This window comes from Mixophyes fleayi, chromosome 5 (assembly GCF_038048845.1).
Source record: "Mixophyes fleayi isolate aMixFle1 chromosome 5, aMixFle1.hap1, whole genome shotgun sequence".
Taxonomy (NCBI): Eukaryota; Metazoa; Chordata; class Amphibia; order Anura; family Limnodynastidae; genus Mixophyes; species Mixophyes fleayi.
The window spans coordinates 240,952,861-240,974,849 of NC_134406.1; the positions used below are offsets into that span (position 1 = coordinate 240,952,861).

The following is a 21,989-nucleotide window of genomic DNA, read 5'->3' on the forward strand; positions in this document are numbered from 1 at the left end:
TTAATTTCCGGTAATCTGGCCTACTTAATAGACTGCAAGCCAGTCAGAAGTGGTCTCTTGTCTGTCAGAATTTTCTCCTGCAGTGTGATATAGGAGCCACCAGGCAGAATCTGCAAATGTCAACAGAGATCTCTTGGTGCTTCCTGCCAGGTTGCTAGAGAGCAGCAGTTTATTGATTATATAGGCTGAGTGTGGTCTGATGGTCATTGTTATTATGTGTATTGAAATAAAATACTTTGCTGCAAGCAACTGTCAACACACAGGGTGGTCATATCCTCTTGGTTAACTTCAGTATTGTGACATGTGTAGCTCTCCTATTAGTGGATTAGGAGAGCTTGATAGTAACAGACATAGAGGTAAGGGCTGGTCTGAACAACACCATGGCTAAATGAATTTTAAATGAATGGGCACTGTTTTAGATTTGTTCTGGGTGGTGCAGTGTGTCCTTGGGAATATGGGCATCCACACCCTATATATGGATCATCTAAACCCTTCTTGTGAAGACAGGCTGAGAGGAAGCAGTAACAGATAGTTTGTGTGACAGTTTGTATTTGGGGATATCTACACGTATGTGTGAACTGTTAAAGTGTGCTATAGGCACAGAGAAACCTCTGGGGTAAATGTATCCAACCGAGAGTTTCCATTAAGTTTGAAAAGCGGAGATGTTGTCTATAGCAACCAATCAAATTCTAGCTATAATTTTGTAGAATGTACTACATAAATGTCAACTAGAATGTGTTTGGTTGCTTTAGGCAACATCTCCACTTTTCTTTGCTACTCGAGGGAGGAAGGATGCCCTCTAAAATTGTCATGCCATGAAGCACTCCCACATGCTTGACTGCATTCAACTGATAGTAAAAATTTAATAGATTTTTATTAATCATTTTTTTTTCACAGATGACCAAATCAGCTACATTTTTTATAAACTACTGTAAGTCAAGGTATTTGTATTATTTAGGATTCTTACACTCAGTAAGAGTGATAGGAGGGCCCCTATAATCTATTTTGCACGCAGCGGCTAGATTGATTTCCCTTTCAAATCGTTTTACATCTGCTAAGTCACTTTGTCAGTCTCTACATTGCCTGTTTTTCAACTAATCCAATATAAAATTATTCTACAAACATGCAAGGCCATCAACAATATTGCACCAACACACATCTCCTTACTTGTCTCAAAATATCTCTCTCCTCGACACCTCTGTACTGAACAAGATCTGCGTTTCTCTTCCACTCTCATCACATCCTCCCATTCCCAGTTACAGGACTTTTTCGGGCTGCACCCACTTTATGGAATTCACTCATTCGCACCACAAGACTTTCCTCTAGTTTTCAAACCTTCAAGCGTTCTCTGAAAACCCACCTCTTCAGACAAGCTTATAGTATTCCTGTACCACCCTCTTAATATCCCTAGGCTACCATATTACCACCCTCTACACAGCTAGCACAAGACAACAACCCTCTGACCAACATAGTTGTGTGACTGAGCATACAGCCCACTAAATATTTTGTAACCTTTGCATTCTAGCTGGACAAATATTCAATACGATGTAGCAGTTACCTTTGTGTATCAATCCATTGTCCCATAGATTGTAAGCTTGCGAGCAGGGCCCTCTTACCTCTACGTATGTATTACCCAGTATTGCTTTATTACTGTTTGTTCCCAACTGTAAAGCGCTACGGAATCTGCTGGCGCTATATAAATAAATGTTGATGATGATGATGATGAGGGCTCTATGAGATGACAGCGTTATTAAGAGGAAAAGAAGACAAAGTCATGAGTACTATCAAAGAACCATGGTAAAATCAATCAATATATTTATATATTCCTCCCTTAATATTTAGTTTAGAGAAATACAAAGGAACAATACAAAATATTTTAAATATAAATGATTCACATTTACTTATTTACTTATTATTTTAATTTTCAATTGTTGTCTAGTAGTACTAGGTTTACTTGCTCTTTAAGATCTAAACTCTAATAAAATATGTTAAGTATGAAACATCAACTTAAGCAAAAAAAAAATGTCGGGTAACTGTATGGTCATTATTATTACATTGATATATTGCTAGGTTTGGAAAACCCACCAACATCTGAAAATTTATGTTTGGCATTTGACTTTTAGGGCAGTTTCTACAGATATTAATGAATAAAACTCTTCCTTGGCTGGATCTTTAAAAACTTAAGCTGTCTTCTATGTTTTTCCTACATTTTTTTTAGAGATATTCTTGATTTGGTCCACATATGAATTATAAGAACAACAAAATACAAATTAATTCTATTTCATTTTAATAGAGATGTGTCCACCTCGTCTAAAACGTTTTTTTTCTTTTTGCTTGCTTTCTCACTACATGCCTTTATCAAGTGACGAAATGTACCCATCCAATCTATTTAAAATACTTTGATTGTCAAAATGCATAAAAGGAGAAGAATAATAATGTGCCCGGGCCGCGCATGCATAAAGAAACGGAGCGTGTGTTTGTGCATCTTTGCTATGGAATGTAGGACACAGTGTGCAGTTTACAGGAACTGACACATCACATGATACATAAAACTGGGACACAGAGGTATACATAAGAAGCTGCTGCCTTTAATTCTGTTAAAAAGCTATGTTATTCTGGTTCAACTAGCAACATTTTTTTTTTTTCTCTGCTCTTTGTTCTGCTGTGTTGGAATAGGAGAAAATGTTAACTTGTGTTAGCATTGCATTGATTACAATAAAGAAGCGCACAGTAACCTTTTCTACTCTAGATAAACAGCAACCAATGGAATCTAACAAGATAGAAAATATAATGCACTTTAGCTGCTATGTACTGGACAAAGGGACAAAAGACTTTTATTGTGACCGTTTGTTCTTTATGTGGCCTTGATTGCCAATGCAACTGATTATAAAAATCTAAGACTGTATTTTGGCAGATGGAAAAGTACCACATATGCACTTAAAAAAAAATCAATAAGTCCAAATGTTCATTCTCCAATAGGGCTCTTTACAGGCACTTTATCTTTGATAAATAGTATATTTTGTACAGTTAAAGGACTAATAGATTGTTCTCAACATGCACTGTACAAATAAAGAGACATTTGTGGGCCAATTTAAGCAAATCAAGATGGAGCATCAATTATCCCAAATGTTGTATCATCTAATCCATATAGTTATCCAATTGTTTTAACATTATTTCCAATATCAGTTAGATCAGTACAGCTCAAAGTAAGCTAAAGTATTTGGGATAACTGATGCTCCATCTACCCTTAAATATAACTTTCTTGAAGGTCTGTTCCTTTTTGTATGCAGTTAGTGTACAGTGTATTTCAGAGACGGATCTGTTATGTCACAATGTGATTTTTGCAGCTAACTGAAATATGGCAAGAAATACAAAACTGCAGCAAAACCCAATTAAATGTCATGGCTCCTCTTTATTAATATGCAGTGATAACACAGATTTTCTATTGCCACTTATTGCAGCAATGGAAAAACTGTTATCCCTGCAATTTATTATTACATTATTGCAGGTGTAGCGGAATAATATTCAGCTAGGGTCAGTCTTGGTGGATCTGGGCATGAGTGACCAGGCTAGGTGGTTCAGGCATGTCTAGCGGAACTGGAAGTCCTGACTTGGGCATTCAGTTCCATTTGTAAACAAAATTAAATAAAATGTTAAAAAATATAGGCTATAAATAAATAAAATAAAATAATTATTGCTAGTGGTCCAATTTGAAAAAAAAAGCTTTATTTAAGTAAATAAAGCATTTTTTTTGCATTCAGTAATCCTGTTATCCTGAGATGGTGAAGAGAGGGTTGTGGCGGTAGATGTGCCACCGTGGTCCTAAAAATATAGGCTTTCCCATGGTTTGTATGGTGAAGCTTTCTCCAGAGAAACCCTGTAGCCTTTGATAGATAGGGATAAGCCCTATCTCTGGCAAAACACCTGTTTTATAAATATATATAGATACCAAAAGATAGATTATACTTTTCATTTAACCCTTATCCATGGTCCAACAGTCACTGCTCTTTCTGTACGTACGTGTGTATGATATAGGTCTTTATGTATATGACCCTTCAGTAACTGTATGGCCCACAAATTCAACATAGTGGTATGTAACATAAATGCTTACTAGTACTTTATGGTGAGTACATTGATGTTTACATATGAAATAGAGTTTACCTCTCCTCTCCTTTCGTCTCAATGCAATGAAGTCTTTGCCATGTTTAATATGTTTAAACTTTTGCATCATGCCAAATCTATTTTTGAATTGGACAAATGGATCCAAAAGTCAGGAGCCAGGGCCAAAAGTTAGGTACCAATGATATGGTAATTAAAAACTTGTAAGTCTCACAAAATGTCTTAGAGGCGTGAGCCATGCAGATTGACAGTGATTACACAACGCCAAAATAATTCCAAACCAGACTGTGATTTGATTACACTCACCTGTATCCCCACAAAAGCAGTCCACACCAGGCTGTTTGCTCTACAAGTACATTAAGCATTAGTCTTTATGCCCCATAAAATCAGTACACACCACTCCTCCTGCTCCCACAAAAGAAGTACACATCAGCCCGCATGCCCCGACAACAGCATTGCACCATCCTACAAACATTACACCAACCCGCATGCCCCACCAAAAAGCATTACACCAACTTAGGTGTCCCCACATAAAACCATTACAGCAAACTGTCTGAGCCCACAAAGGCATTAAACCAACCTGTGTGCGCCCACAGGAAACAGTACATTACACTATCAGGTGTTCAAGCAAGTGTTACCTGCTTGCGCCCACAAAAAAGCATTATTGTAGCCTCATTCCCTTGTTTGGAAATTGCAACATGGCTGGGAGACAGTGCACATCCTCTTTGATAGTGGTAAGTTCCTTGACTTAAGCTAGTGCCCTTAGATTATCCTCAAAGCACATACGTTTATGGCACAAACTGGCAGCCTTTACTTAGGAACAGAAGTTTGCATGGTCTGATGGAAAGAGTTGACAGTGTAATTACATTCCCTATGGAGTAGGCGCACAGATGCACTGGTTTGAAGAGCAGTGCAAATATTAAATTTTATCTTGTAGAACAAATTTATTGAAATGCCACAAAGGGGTGGAGAGGATGCAGTTGGTGCGATGTCACTTGTTGTGTGTTGCTTGTTGGTCAAAATAACTTGATTTTTGCACTATCTTTGAGCTGTCAGAGATTGTGTCACATTCCATACTTGTAATGGGACGCAACTTCTACTTTCCAGTGGCACGGAGGCAGATATTGGAAGCACAGTTCCAGGCACACTTAGTGCAATGTAAAACAAAGCTTCAAACAGACAGAAGTAAGTGAACCTCTATATGGAATGAAGTTCATTTATGCAATTTTTTTCTTTATTTTCAATATCATTACAGGTGACAGGCGACACATACAATAATGACTGGCAAAACACAGACTAGCAACGTCACAAACAAGAACGATCCAAAGTCAATCATCTCCAGAGTCTTCATTGGAAACCTTAACACCGGCATTGTGAAAAAAGGTGACATTGAAGCAATATTTGCCAAATACGGAAAAATAGTTGGATGCTCGGTTCATAAAGGATATGCTTTTGTACAGTACGTCAGTGAAAGACACGCCAGAGCTGCGGTCGCAGGAGAGAATACACGGATTGTCGGAGGTCAGCCGCTAGGTAAGACACCATATTATGAACTAGCTTCCTTTTAGATGCCCTTTTGCCAATAAATGTATTTTTTTGTTTTATAGTTTATTATGTATTTACCGTGCATTGTTTTATAAGTATGTGTTCCATGTTCTTGGTTGACTTAAGATGAATTTGTGATCAGTCTGTGACTTGTCAGGATCAATCTTTTCCTGTTTTGGCTTTAAGATTTTATTTTATGGCATACTCTTCTCGCACAATACCAACTTTTAAGCTACACTGTTTTGATTATACCGATTTTGTCATATATTATTTGGACTACATAAGAATATTCTCTTTTATGACATTTAATAGACATGTGATGTATTCTGTATTTCTGCAGTCCTGAGGAAGTCACCATGGTCCTCTAAATGTCTTCAAGATGAGAGAATCATACTTGGTGATTGGGGACAAATAATTGGTGATTGATGCTAATGGGTGTGATTTTGGTGTTTGTGTGGATGTGTAATCAAGAAATACCGGAAATACCGGAGTTTATTTTTAATAAATAAAATGTAAAACTTGAATACTATAAAAACTTATGATTTTAATTATTCCGCTACCCAGTTGTTTGATTTTTGCTGGTTAGCATTTACTAACAAGGCAATAGCAAATTTTTTATAATTCTTCATGGGAAGGGAAAAATTTATCAAAGGGAACTAGTTGGCTTAAGGCTAATGGTACATAAGCTTAGGTACTCAACAATCAACACTGCTTGGAAAATTGTGAGTATCTGAACATCACGTTTTATATCCATAATCAAAATTGCCAATTTAGGTTTTTTTTATGTTTTAAATATCTCAATGGAGTTTTATGTTGGAGTCTTTGCTTCCTGTTCCTATCCTCAGAGTTTGTGTCACTTGTCGGCATTGCAAATGCTTTTGCTGTCAAAATCAAGGTTGGGTTGGTGTAGTCTCTGCTGTCTACAGTAACGTCTGTGTTTGCTTTCATATCTCCAGTCAAAATGCATTCCAGTAAATACAAGGGACAAATTGTCTATGCATTTTACACAACATTTAAAATGCAATATTGAGACAAATAAGCCCATCCATGATTTGTCTTGCAGAAAAGGATACTCCGACGTTCTAATATAATAGGCCCCACCCTTTTCCGATCCCAAGAATCTAGACAATTCTACCAAAATCAGGACTATTGGTTGATATGCATATACCTATATATTTTATACATACCATTACTGGAAAATACAAGTAGGGAATAATTTAAGAGGATTTAGAAAAGATGTGAATACTGTTTATATCCTCTTCTCTGTTCATTCACCTCCTTCTTAGAAATATTATTATCCATGATTATAGTGCCAACATATACTGCAGTGCTGTACGATCAGAGAGACTCACTGAAAGTACAATGTTTATGATACTGAAATAGGCTTCAGAGCAGCAGTGAATGAGACATATCTCCCAACATTCTAATACATAGGACAAAGGAACAGAACTTAAATTGGAACAGCTGGAAGTTATGGTGTACACTTATGTTTTTGAGGTTAAGCCTTAAGGTTAAGAGACAGCATAGTGAAACATATCAAAATAATACATTATCAATGTAATTTACAAAATTACAGATGTATATGAGTTATCTAGAGTTGAAATAAATTTTCCTAACTGTACCACCCCTACACACCCCGTAGGGGTGCGCAGAGAAATCTGCGATGTTGCGGTACCGTAATGACACTTTACATGTGCAGCCATGCGTAATCACTGGCGCGAATCCTAATTGAATATGCCCCTAAGTGTTCCCAGTCCTACAATAAGCACACCACACAACAGAATTAATTGACCATAATCATTCCTCCTCTGTTCACAGGGGTCTGTTTCATTCAGAACTATTAGTGGACTTTGTGTGGACACAAAAAACACCCCTTCCACTTATTGGGCACGAAGCATTCCTTAGTTTAATGGAAATGCCTACTCGCTAGAAATGCATGGTTTGGTGAGCAGGCAGGAACTCTGTGGCTTCTACCCGCTGTTCCCAGCTGTTTTCTACAGCCTTGCTCGTCCAGCTGTTCCAGCATACACCAACAGTCAATGAAAGTCCTATTTTACTCCCTTGAGAATGAGAAAACAAGGCAATGAATAGTGTGGAGGTAGAAATCTAGCCCGTTTTGGTAATCCTCACGCTGGAAAATAGGTATTTCAGTAGCCTCATAGACTAAATTCTGCAACTTCTCACCTTCCGCAGCCAAATTAGATAGGCGCAAAAGTTTGCTGCAACTGTGCACACGTCTATAGGTACCTTAGTTGCACCATGAAAATAGTATTGTCCCTGAATATGTGGGCATCTTGCTTTTAAAATGGTACCTATTGCACTCAGAATGACAATTGTGTTTTCTGCAATGTGGATGAGATCTGAGCAATTGAAGAATAAATACATTTATATTTTACTGCTACAATTACATCAACATTGTTCCTGCATTTATCCAAATCCGCAGTATTTGCAGCAGGTAAAAGTACATCCATTTCCTTACAGTGGTAATGTTCATTTAACAAGAGGGCCTGGGAAATGGATTTTAAGGAATTGGCAGTATCCCTATAAATTCAACAAAGCTGTGGCCATATAGACCAGTGCTATAGCATCTCTGATAGTCATCTATGATTTATACCTTTTGTAGCAGATATGTGTATTCTGAACTACAGAAAAAAATAACAGGATATAAACATGACGTATAACCACAGTCACTTTAAAATGTATTTCAGTCCTCATTCATAAAATAATATATTATAGTGCATAAGATTTTACTTATGAATATGACAAACAAGTTATGTTACAAGCCAACCTCACTGTTTCCATCTTCCTTAATGTAAAATGAGACAATCCTTTCTAGAGTCATTACATCATTCTGAGTATATTCACAGAGACATTTTGTTCTGTTCATATTTGACTGCACTGCACTAAGACATGGAACCACTTATAAAGTATGTTTTATTGTATTTTTTAACCATAAAGGTTTTTTGATAAAAGGAAACACTGTTGCACTTCTAGAAATAGGAATAACAAATATAAGATTTGAATCCCACCAGCGCTCCATACCGAAATTCAGCTTAGCTTCACCCCAAAACAACCATCCACTAGTTGAAAAACAACCATAAAAATACAGAAGAAGAAGTGATTTAAGAGCTTTTGCTCCCTCTAACCATTAACCAAGTGAAAGTGTGTTGATAGACAATAAAGTACTAAATAGTTAATTTGTTGGGCTTTCTTATCTTGAAGAAACTGTGATTTCCTGCTCTCCAAACCAATCATGTTAATAAAATAAACATCAAAATAGTGTAATACCATTAACACAACAAATAATCACACATTCTATGGACTGCAATGTGGAAAAAAATCCAATGAAGTGTATGAAAAGAGTTTTAAAACTATTCCACTTCATGCTCCAGAAATAGGGTTATCACATCCGGTGCCCCTATTGGTAATGAACTCACCAGAGTTATAATGAAATAAGGCGTTATGATTTAGTGCTGGTCTGCGTCCAATATCCAAGTCTTCCTCATGGATGCAGCATACTCAGCATTCAGGTGTCCACATTCAGAAAAATAAAATGTAGAAAGGAAAAGAATCTAGCTGAATGGATGGGTTGTCCACCATTGGTACAAGATAAGACAATTTCATCTTAAATTGATGTACACAGCATTTGATTAGTTAATTGCTTGGTACCTTAAAAATACTGCACTATTTTGTGCTCTTCTTTTCCTTTGCATGTATGGTTGCAATAGGTCCTGTCTTTCTGGTTGGGGACTACAAGGGAGCGCATTTGGACAACTGAGACTTTTTAAAAGATTAGGAACGGAACTCTGTTGGTGGATGGTGGAGCAGAGATCGGTTTTGCTCTCTAAAGTCATGGCCAAAAGTTTTCAGAATGACACAAGTATTGGTTTTCACAAAGTTTGCTGCTTTTTGTCAGATGTTGCTATGGTATACGGAAGTAAAATTACAAGCATTTAGTAAGTGTCAAAGGCATTTATTGACAATTACATTAAGTTTTTGCAGAGTCAATATTTGCAGTGTTGACCCTTCTTTTTGAAGATCTCTGAAATTCGCCCTGGCATGCTGTCAATCAACTTCTGGGCACATACTTACTGATGGCCGCCCATTCTTGCCTAATCAATGCTTGGAGTTTTACAGAATTTGTGGGATTTTTGTTTGTCCACCCGCCTCTTGATGATTGACCACAAGTTCTCAATGGGATTAAGGTCTGGGGAGTTTCCTGGCCATGAACCCAAAATTTTGATGTTTTGATCCCCGAGCCACTTAGTTATCACTTTTGCCTTATGGCAAGGTGCTCCATCATGCTGGAAAAGGCGTTGTTCATCACCAAACTGTTCTTAGACTGTTGGGATAAGTTGCTCTTGGAGGATGTTTTGGTACCATTCTTTATTCATGGCTGTGTTCTTAGGCACAATTGTGAGTGAGCCCACTCCCTTGGCTGAAAACCAACCCAACACATGAATGATCTGAGGATGCTTTACTGTTGGCATGACACAGGACTGATGGTAGCGCTCACCTTTCCTTCTCCAGACAAGCGTTTTTCCAGATGCCCCAGACAATCTGAAAGGGGATTCATCAGAGAAAATGACTTTACCGCAGTCCTCAGCAGTCCAATCCCTGTACCTTTCGCAGAATATCAGTCTGTCCTTGATGTTTTTCCTGGAGAGAAGTGGCTTCTATGCTGGCCTTCTTGAAACCAAGCCATCCTCCAAAAGTCTTTGCCTCACTATGCGTGCAGATGCATTTACACCTGCCTGCTGCCATTTCTGAGCAAGCTCTGCACTGGTGGTGCCCCGATCCCGCAGCTGAATCAACTTTAGTAGACGGTCCTGGCGCTTGCTGGACTTTCTTGGATGCCCTGAAACCTTCTTCACAGCTATTCAACCTCTCTTTCTGAGGTTCTTGATGATCCGATAAATGGTTGATTTAGGTGCAATATTACTAACAGCAATATCATTGCCTGTGAGGCCCTTTTGTGCAAAGCAATGATGACTGCATGTGTTTCCTTGCAGGTAACAGAGGAAGAACAATGATTTCAAGCACCACCCTCCTTTTAAAGCTTACAGTCTGTTATTCTAACTCAGTCAGCATGACAGAGTGATCTCCAGCCTTGTCCTCATCAACACTCTCACCTGTGTTAACGAGAGAATCACTGACTAGATGTCAGCTGGTCTTTTTTGGCAGGGCTGAAATGTAGTGGAAATCTTGTTTTTGCGATAAAGTTCTCTGTCATGGCAAAAGAGGGAGTTTGAAATTAATCGCAATTTATCTGATCACTCTTCATGACATTCCGGAGTATATGCAAATTGCCATCATAAAAACTGAAGCAGCAGACTTTGTGAAAAATAATATTTGTTTCATTCTCAAAACTTTGGCCATGACTGTACATCATGTGTGGCATGTGTGTACAGTTGTCACGGTAATCCTGAACAATAAGCCATTAATAGCAGCTTGAAAGAAATTAAGGAAACATGGTAAATACCAAGATTCTTCTTACAGCCCGCCACAGTGATTTATGGTAAAAAAAAAAAACACACCTGATTTTTTTCATGTGATTGCTGCTTTACTGCTTTAACACACAAAACACAAGAAATGCCATAATTTTTCTTCACTAAACTAACGTGAATAATGGTAGACAAATGCTGTCTGTGTAGCTATCAAGGAAAATGCAGAGTCAGAAATACTGCAAGCAAGAGAATGGAGATTTTTGTTAAACAAAAATCATTGTATGTTTGAAATGTTTAAGATTTTTGTGGTAGCTAATTATGAACGTTATCTGTTTTACTTATCTTCCTTCCCTTTAGTACATGAATGAAAGAAAGTTTGTGCGGCTTTTGGAATTATCTGTATTCCTGCATTAATTTGAAATAAATGTGATGTGATTTCAATCTAAATTCCAATAATAGATACAAATAATCTGATTAAACACAGCCTGCGGCCTATTTACTTATCAGGTCTTCATTGAACATGTTTGTTCTACATTCCCTGCCTTTATAGGGAAAAAAAACCCTGCAAAACAATGTTTAATCATCTCTATTAAGAAAAGATTTGAATCCACCAGTGAGCCCACCTTAAGGCTAATACTGAGCAAGTGTTGTATGTATTGGAGGATACAATGGAGACAACCACTGATGTACATTATTAGCTATCTCAAAAGTTACCTGGTCGACAAAGGTTCAGATGTACCAAAAATAGAACATAATAGCAAAAGTGGAATAAAAAATGTGTGACAAAAACAAAACAAAATAATGCCTTACAAACAAAATAACCTCAATGTGAAACATAATAATGCAAATGTAATCATTTGGGCTACTTGGCAGTCTTAGGGGTATATTTACTAAACTGCTGTTTTGAAAATGTGGAGCTGTTGCCTATAGCAACCAATCAGATTCTAGCTGTCATTTTGTAGAATGTACTAAACAAATGATAATTAGAATCTGATTGGTTGCTATAGGCAACACCTCCACTTTTTTCAAACCCGCAGTTTAGTAAAAATACCCCTTAGACTCCTAATCAAATTATTGAAGTGATAATGAATTCTGAGTTGTTCTATCAATAATTCTTCAGGAGGATATTAGGGTGTCTATCTATGAACTGATGCAGCATGACCACAATAGTAAAACAGATACATTTTTTCCAAATGGCCATTTTAATGCAACCTAAATTTTGTGGCATTGACTATAAGAGAGTAGTTCAAGGAATTACTTAATCTAGAGGTTCAAATACTTTTTTCCCAAGAGAATAAAGATCATTTAAAAAAGACATATTTAAAAAGACTCATTGCCATAATGAAAGCAACAGTTGCTTTCGTAAAGTATTAGTTTTGGGGTGTGCAACATCAAACCCCATATACCACACACTTTATATGCTGGACAGTTTCATATACTGTATGTCCTAACCAATTACATCTTTGATAGTTACCATGTGATTCACACATCACTATGCAATTAAAGAAACGGTACAATTAACACCTTCTTGGTCAAACAATATTCTAAATGTATGTCTATAGGGTTATTAATATTTGCAAATTACTACTTACCAATACATGCTCTGTAATGACATATAAAAAACATTATCCTATTATTATAAAACTGTATGTTTAGCATCTGAGTCAAAGATCAGGAGTTACCAAAAACAATATTACGAGATACACTCAGTGGGCACTTTATTAAGCACAGCTTTCTAGTACTGGAAGAACCCCCCTTTACCCTCAGAACAGACTGAATTCTTAGTGGCAAGTATTCAACAAGGTGCTGTAAACATTCCTTAGAGATTGTGGTCCCATGTTGGGATAATAGCATCACCCAGTCCCTGCGGATATGTCAGCTGCACAATCATGCTGCGAATCTCCTGTTCTACCACATCCCAAATGTGCTCTATTGGATTGAGATCTGGTGACTGTGGAGGCCATTGGTGTACACTGAACTCATTGTCATTGCCAGCTTGAGGTGACTTGTGCTTTGTGATAAGGTGTGTTATCCGGTTAGAAGTAGCCAATAGAAGATGGGCAGACTGTGGCCATAAAAGGATACACATGGTCAACAACAACATGGGTAGGCTGTGGCTTTTTCACAATGCTCAATTGGTTGTAAGGGGCCAAATGTATGTGCCAAGAAAACATTCCCCCCACCATTACACCACCACATCCAGCCTGTACCTTTGACACAAGGCAGGATGGATCCATGGAAACCAAATCTGGACCCTACAAAAAGCATGTCACAGCAGAAACCGAAATTCAACAGACCAAGCAACATTTTTCCAATTTTTAACTGTCCCATTTAGTTGAGTCTGTGCACACTGTAACATCAGTTTCCTGTTCTTAGCTGATAGGAGTGGAACCCGGTATGGTCTTCTGCTGATGTAGTACGCTTCAAGGGTCGACATGCTGTACTTTCATAGAAGTGCTTTAGCATTCCATTGTTGTAATGCCTAGTTATTTCAGTTACTGTCACTTTCCTGTCAGCTTGAACTAGTCTGTCCATTCTCCTCTGACCTTTCTCATTAACAAGACCATTTCACCACAAAACTGACGCTAACCATTTGTGTTTTGTTTCTCGCATCATGCTCTGTGAACTCTAGAGACTGTTGTGTGTGAAAATCCCGGGACGTGAACAGTTTCTAAGATACTCCAACCCTCCTGTCTGGCTCCAACAAAAATCTACAGTCAAAGTCACTTAGATCACATTTCTTCTCCATTATGGTGTTTGGTCTGAACAACAACTGAACCTTTTGACCGTGTCTGCATGTTTTTAAGCATTCTGTTGTTGTTACACACTAATAACAAGTGTAACACAATAGAACAATGAGTGATTTTTATATGCATCGATGTTATTTCACGCCTTATTAATTTACTTTTACCTATTTTTTAGGTAGTATACTTTAAACTTCCGTTATATGGGTGTTCAGAAAAAACTAATGTAACATTAAACATCATTTTCCTGAAATTCCAAGCAAGATGGAATTATTTGTGCACATCTGTCAAGATAAGTTAATACTAAGCATTGCTGACTGGCACACAAGGGTACGGCATTGTTATTCTAGTACCAGAAGGCAGAGTAAACCTTTAAAAAAAATCTCTAAACTGACAGTAATCACAGAAGTGACAGAAGTATAAATCAGAAAGGTTTCTCTCCTGTTCAGCTTTGTGTTGTTATTTCAAGCTGTAAATATGTATGTGTGTATGTAAATGTATCACTATGGGGATGTCACACAGGAGCATGTGAGGCTGCTAGTTTATTTACTCCATGCATTTATTTAAATCACGTATGAAGCTTCACTTGTCACAAAATGCATGAAGTAGCTGCCTTAAGAAACTGATGATATGATGGATAGAATGTCAAGCACAATTTTATCAAATGAAATGAATCCCAGTGAAGGTGTACATTCCACTGCCGTATCCAGGGACTCATAATATTTCACACCTTGAAATTCTTAAATATTTTAGGGCCTGTACACACAGATGTTGATAACGTATAGACACAGCCTTATACTTTGTCCTTATTTTTACAAAATACTGAAGCAAGATGATTAATGCTTGTCTGGGGAAGGGGTAGTTAGGCAACCCCTAGAGGTCGGTGGTAGCATACAATTCCCTTTCCCCTGGTCTTGTGGAGCATGGGCCCAGACACAAAAGCAATATCACCACAAGTTCATTAACGCGACTAAAGACGATGACTTGCCGTTCATGTATGTATGCCGTCTCTATTGCTCCACTCCTACTTGCCTGATATCCGAGCACATCAGGTCATTTTCTCTGCACATATGAACCCAATCTATTTATTGTGAAAGCTGATTAGGAGTACACAGTGATGTCATCAAACCTCTATTTAATCCATTGTGCCTTTTGACCAGTGCCTCAGTTATCTGTACTTCTTTATTTACTGACTTACTTTGTACCAACATGGCCTGTTTGACTACTTTATTTGCTGGTAAATCTGATCCTCTATTTTATTGATTGATAAACTGGGGCTGGCTTTGCTGGGGGGGGGGGGGAGGGGGTCCCTTTGTGGGCTACCTTGGGCTGCATCACTGGGCCACCTGCATTTTTTTTTCTTTAAAATTTTTCTAATAGGCTGCTGAGTGGAGTCTTGCCCCCAGGGCTAAAATTTGCCATCCCTCCCCTGTTTATAAACCTCTCCTTCCTGCATTGGATTCTGAATTTGTACTTGAGCTGCCATCTTTGACCTTAAGATATACTCTAGTATTTCACAACCTCCTGGCAAGAATATCCTGGGGGCCTTGACCTTTGGATTGGTGTAGTCCATCACTCTCAGTGGTTCACAGTAAAGACTGGGGTTTGCAATAGGCTCTGTGTCATGTGTTTATCAGGCCTAATGCTAGCGGGATAGTTTCTACACATTTAGACTTACACATTAATAACAAGTGTAACACAATAGAACAATGAATGTTTTTTAGCTGTGACAAAACTTAACTAAAGATTTCTATATCACTTTATCATAACAAGCAGAAGCCAGTTTAACAATATAAAAGGATATTACTTTTGTAATGTATTCAAGATTAATATATATTGGAAAACAATTACACGAACATTGGTGCATTCTCCCTCACCAGGGCCAGGATGAGTAAGTTGGTCTGTGCATTATACTATATACGTAAATATACATAGAATGAGAAACTTAGTGCTTGTATAGTCATTCACATGCTTAGAGTACATTACCCAGACTCTGAATTGGTGGACTGTGTGAGCATGCAGACAGCTCTTCCTGACAGTCTGTCTAAGTAACATGACGCTTTACAGATAATTGCTTAGGACAGCATACTCTGCTGTTCCACAACTTCATGGTAGGCAGGAATGCCCTGAAGGTTTCCTCAAACAAGCCAATTGACCACTGCAGTCTTGCGTCTCTGATAGACAATAATCAGCGTGTTGTTCTGTCATATTACTCTGTCATGTTAATGTTTTTTCTTTCCACATCTTTTTTCTAGTTTTTTAAATACATTGCTTTCCATATAATAGTTATTAAATTGAATCTATAGATTTCAGTGACATATCAAACAAGTCAGCAGCGTTACATTGTGAAGCTAGAATCAATGTAAAATTAAAGTTAGGGTGCTACCTAGTGGTTAGAAAAATAAAATAGCTGCAAACACATTTTTAATGTTGTAGTGAATTGAAAATGTTACAATTAATCCTCATGGATGGAGTAGACTGACAAACATATACATATACATATACATAAGTAGCATTTTTAATATAACAACTAAACGGAAATAGTTAATTCATTGTGACAGATGCACTTTAGGTGTAAATTAATACATGTTGCCATTTTCCATTCACGTTACTGTCAAATATGTTGCAGAAGGAGAGTGCCTACTAAATATGCATCTTTCAATACTGATAGGTATTATGAGGGTCTCTTAAATCACATACTGTATTTTATACATATTTATATCATTTCAGAATTTTACATGTAAAAGAAAATAAAAACAGCAACATAAAAATGTAGTATGCATGGGACCAAACCCTCTGCTCACATGTAGGATAATAAGCACATATAATCAGTACATCAACTGTAAAGTAACTGGTTCTTAAATACTACTACTGAAATATCTGGAGGTGCATAAAGTATATGTATAGTTGTTTTTAGAGGGTGGAACTAAATTCCTAATGATTTGAAAGTGTTGGCAAGGCAGGTTGCTTCCATTGAAAGTCTATTGCCTAGACATGTTTGGCTGGACCTGTGGCACAGCCAGCTTGTTTTATCAAAAGTGGTCCAATAAGAGCCCCACAGATCATGATACGATAGTTGGGTTGAAGTGTGTAAAAATGCTGCCAAAGTAGACAATACCTCAGATACCCTTCAATAAGAATTGATAATCTCACTGATATGCAATAATGTTTTAAATTGCAATACACACAAATCTACATTCACTACTCACCCTGGAATACAGATTAACCCAGATTGGGTTTTAAGCACAGAAAGGTAATTTTATAACAATATGTTTCCTCACTCCACATATAATGACAGAAACCTTTGTATTCACACTTCTAGAGCATTACTACATCCTTCTCCTACCTTATTCGTCTTTTAGACGTACTAGCACCTCCAAGGAAAACCAGCATAGAAGAGACTGATTAAATAAAAACAGATACATCTAAAAAAAAAAATACTTTGTAATAAATGCCATGAATGATCATTGGGTTGTTTTATATACAGAACTTATAGGGATACTATACTATAATTTTATATCAATAACCATATAGACTATAGAACTGCAACTTTGTGTCTGTTTATGTTATACAGGTATAAGGCATTACAGTGTACTTGAAGAGGACAAAAAATAGAAATCCCTCTGTAAATGACACCAAGCATACTGAAAGCAAGGGCTTCCAGATGGGTGTTACTCATGCCTTAACTCAGTGGTTCCCAAACTGTGTGCCTAGGCTCCCTGGGGTGCTGTGGAGATCTCACAGGGGTGCCTCGGCCAGGGCCAGTTGTAAGCAAGGCGGGGGACTACTTGGTAATTATTTTGGCTTAAGGGTGCCTTGAAAAAATGTTGGAGACCCTAAGGGTGCCTTGAACTGAAAAAGTTTGGAATCCACTGCCTTAACTAAACAAGTATCATCCCAACATTAGCAGGATCATGTTTAATCAATCTACAATGACGGCAAGCATAGCTACAAGAGGAGAACTCAGTTTGAAAGAGAGGTGATTGTTGTGGAATGTTTGGCAGGACCTGTGGCACAGCCAGCTTGTTTTATCGATAGTGGTCCGATAACCCTTGGCAGTTCAGTAGCTACTGACTAATGGAGGAAGATGATATGGAACTCTCTCCCTCGCAAAATAAGACTCTCCTCTGTTCTACAAACTTTCAAGCGTTCTCTGAAAACCTACCTATTCAGACAAGCGTATAATATTCCTCAACCACCATCTTAACCTCACTACCTTTAGCCTGTTACACAATTTCACACAAGACAACTACCCCCGGACCAACATTATTGTGTGACAGGATCATTTAGCTTATGAGTCACCCTACCTTTGCAGTCTGGCTGGGCCAAGATGCAAAATGTATACTTAACCTCATGTGTCAATCTCCCATTGTCCCATAGATTGTAAGCTTGCGAGCAGGGCCTTCTCACCTCTTTGTCTGTTTTACCCAGTTTGTTTATTAGTTTATTACATTTGTCCCCAATTGTAAAGCGCTACGGAATATGTTGGCGCTATATAAATAACTGATGATGATGATGATGATGATATGGTGAGATGAATCATACTTCGTCTTGCTCTTGACAAACGGACAAGCGCACACATGGAGCCAAACTCTACAGCCTTAAGTGTTTTATACCAACAGTAGAGGGTTTTCTTGCTTACATAATGTTATGGAGCACATTTTCTGTGCATGGTTTGGGCACAGTGCCCTATTAAGTGACTTTTTATTGGTATTTCCATTTTTTTGGCCATCTACCTATACTTCACTATATCTGGAAGTCAGATTCTTTCCTAAAACTTTTATAATCACAGAAATTCACTTACTGTAAGTGTGAAATTATACTACGGCTCATGCTTATGTAAGAAGCTTTCAATTTATCTGATATACATTACACAAAAAATGACTACAATTAGGTGTGCAGAAGAACTGCACACGAGCTTGGTACAAGAACTGTCTGTGAAATGTGTGTTTAAGTCTGCTTGCAATGTGCTTTTGAAATCGCATAAAGCATTAGAAAATAGTAAAAAGTATGTATGCAATTTACAATGCTCCCCCCACATTCTCCAGCCTCAGGCACACCTTAATATCTGAGAAATAGAGCAAGCACTTGTATACTGTATATATGGAAAATGTCAATATGAAATCTTAACATGTCAATTGTATAAAGCTGGGAATGTTGTTTTTATTCAAAAAACATTTTTAGATTTTTGATTTATTTATTTAACTTTTCTCAACAATTGTTTCATTGTTTATAAGAGTATGCTGTCAACTCAGTACAATAAGTACATACAAGGAGCGTTTACATGGTAATACATAAGAAAAGAAAATATCACTGTGCAGCCTTCAACAGATTTAGTCCAGAGGAAAACAAAAAGAATACCTGAACCATTTTCCAATATTACATTGTCAAGACAGTTAAATAAGTAACTTAATTTCCAATGGATAAAAGAAAAATATTCAGAAAATCCTTCCTTACTATCCACATGTGATGCACGGATTTAGTTTCACATTTTGGTGCAGATACGCGTTAAGCAAATCCTACAGTTATAAAATTGGATATACTTTAAGCATATCTAATGAAAATGAACGCAATTTGGTACTGTTCTGAATCGCACGTATCTTAAGATACGTGAAGCTCAGAATTTTAATTAAACTACGGAACGTTGATATTAACAGGTTATCCCAATCTTAGGTATAGACAGTGATAGGAATATTGAGGGACAGTATATGTAACACTCCTTTCCCAGATGTGCTTATGAGAATAGGTGTTTGTAGTTTCGGTAGCTCTCACCGTTATCTCTCCTATGCAGTGCATCCACCTTAATCAGAATAATGTGGCGTCTTCCTTGGATAATGTCCAGAAACTCTGCAACACCAGAGGGAGACTAAAGAAACATTCTGCCCCCTCCTATCTATGACCTCAGTCACAGTAATTAAATAACGTCACTTCTGGCTGGTCTTTGGTAGCTATACCGGCATGTTTATTTCAAAAATATACTTTTTCCAAAAAAGGCTGCTCTGAAATATGTACATAAATGGGTGTTTATTTCAGTGCATTGAAATAAACACAACAACAACATATATGAACAATGTTTTATACCATAGAGAGTGTCTCTAGCTTTTCTCGTCTTCTAGGCCTTATTGAACTAAGAGTTACTTCAGGTCCACTTATCTCTATATTCACCAGCTAAATACTAGTTGCTACTAGGGACGTTCACTGACCCCCGTGTTTTGGAACGCTATTAACTTTGTGTTTTGGTTTTAGCAAAACCACACTCATGTGTTTTGGTTTTGGTTTTGGATCTGTATTATTTTTTAACTTTTAAAAAAAATTGTTAAAAAATGCTAAAATCACATAATTTGGCTCTTTTTTTGTTCCTACATTATAATTAACCTCAATAACATAAATTTCCAGTCAATTTTTGCAAGTGACAAGAACACTGCTACCCCTCCTATTTCTGTATGAACAATGGCACTGAGCAATGGCACTGGAGTCTGGAGAGTGTTAAGAACACTGCTACCCCTTTTTCAGCAATGGTGTCTGGCAGTCTGACATACTTTTCTCCAAACAATTGTTTCCTCACACTCTTGAAACTCTCCTCTTGTCCCTTCCTCTCCTTGACTGAGCCCCTGAAATATGAACCTCACTCCTTGCTCCACAGGACATCTTTCAATGACTCTGGCTCCTAGTTTCCCTCACACAACCTCCTCTTGGCTCTCTAGCGCCTCCTCTTCCTGTATTCCAAGCCTCACAAACACTTTTCCGCCCCTGCCAGCCTCTGTGTGTCTCTCTGAACTCTGTGCACTCCCAAGTCTGGGGGATGTACTTTCCAAGCAGTCTCTATGTGTTCTGTTTCACATGCACCAGAGCTACCATCTATAGATGGTGGAAAATGCTGAAAGCTAATAAAGACATTGCAATAAGACAGTTAAAGTATTATGTACTGCATTTTTCTTTATTCTAAGCAATGGCTCTAATTTTAAAGTGCACATTTTGAATATTTATGAAGCAAACATTGGCGTCAACTACATTTGCTATATGCCAAAAACAAGTTTATTTGCAAATAACTTATTGCCAATTTCCTTTCAGTAATATATCTTAAATTCTAATGCAATCAATGAGACTAAACAGAGCAATTTTACAATCTTAAAAAGACCTGTGACTTTGTAGAATTGGTATTTAATTAGGATAATTGGAGCAATTGCTGTTGTACACATCTTCAAAAGATACATAATAATGTAACAAACTGTTAACACAGATGATTTACATGCTGTAAATACTAATCTAATATTGACTGTTTCTCAGGCACATTACGTTAGTTAAGTAACACCTAAAAGTTGTCTACATTATTTTGAAAAAAAATATCCTTAAACATTAAACAGAAGCCATAGTTCCTGATATTTATTTGCACACTTATTATGCACAAGTATTACTATTACTTTTATCAGACTAGACTAGAGTTTTCATTTAATGAACAATGGGCTTATTTGTGTTTTTGTTTACTTGTTTTTATATACCTGTTTCAATATGCTTCCAAATGAAAATGTTAATTCTTCTGAGCAAAAAAGAAAACATTCAGTATGAAACTCCAAGGGTTGTGCAGTAACATGGAAACCTAGAATTTGATGGTGGAAAATAACCTACAGGTCTGTCTACTATGCCCTTTTGTGTCTGTCTTTGTTTCTTTTTTTTAATTGTATAGAAGATCTATGGAGTCTATTTATTAAAGGAAGATAAACCCTTAATCCTGTGAAAAGGTTTCTTTTACGCAGGATTTAGGGCTTCTCCCTGTTACAGATAGATAGCCTTCGCTGGCAGCCAATCAGAATCGTATTTACCAAGGAAGTACCGCTGCTGTCCTCTGATTGCTAACCCATCTCTTCTTGTTAACGCCATCTCAGGATGCCCAAATTAAAAATTGTTTTATTAAAATAAAACATTTTCTCTGTTATTTTTTTAAATTAATTTTTTAACTTTGTTTCTATTTTCTATTTTCTTTTATTTCTTTTTAAACATTAATATATATTTTTTGTAGAATCTGGGATGGGCTTCCAGTCTCAGTTCATATGCCTAAGCCGGCATGCCAGCTCATGCATGCCCACAGGCTCCCAGGACTAGCTCGGGGAAGTGGTAAGAGGAGTCTTACTGCTCC

At 37.3% G+C, this 21,989-nt stretch overlaps 1 protein-coding gene across 4 annotated transcripts in view; it reads left to right on the plus strand.

Annotated features, from left to right (window-relative positions):
* The window catches only part of RALYL (RALY RNA binding protein like), a 479,279-nt gene that overhangs the window by 214,088 nt on the left and 243,202 nt on the right, over window positions 1–21,989 (plus strand). For 3 of the 4 annotated variants that reach the window (XM_075213728.1, XM_075213729.1, XM_075213727.1), the window contains exon 3: window positions 5,375–5,652. In XM_075213728.1, coding sequence (XP_075069829.1) covers window positions 5,397–5,652 — 256 coding nt within the window. In that variant the 5' untranslated portion in view covers window positions 5,375–5,396. Of the gene's footprint in view, window positions 1–5,374; window positions 5,653–21,989 lie in introns of those variants that run through there. The other variant, XM_075213730.1, reaches the window with a different exon arrangement.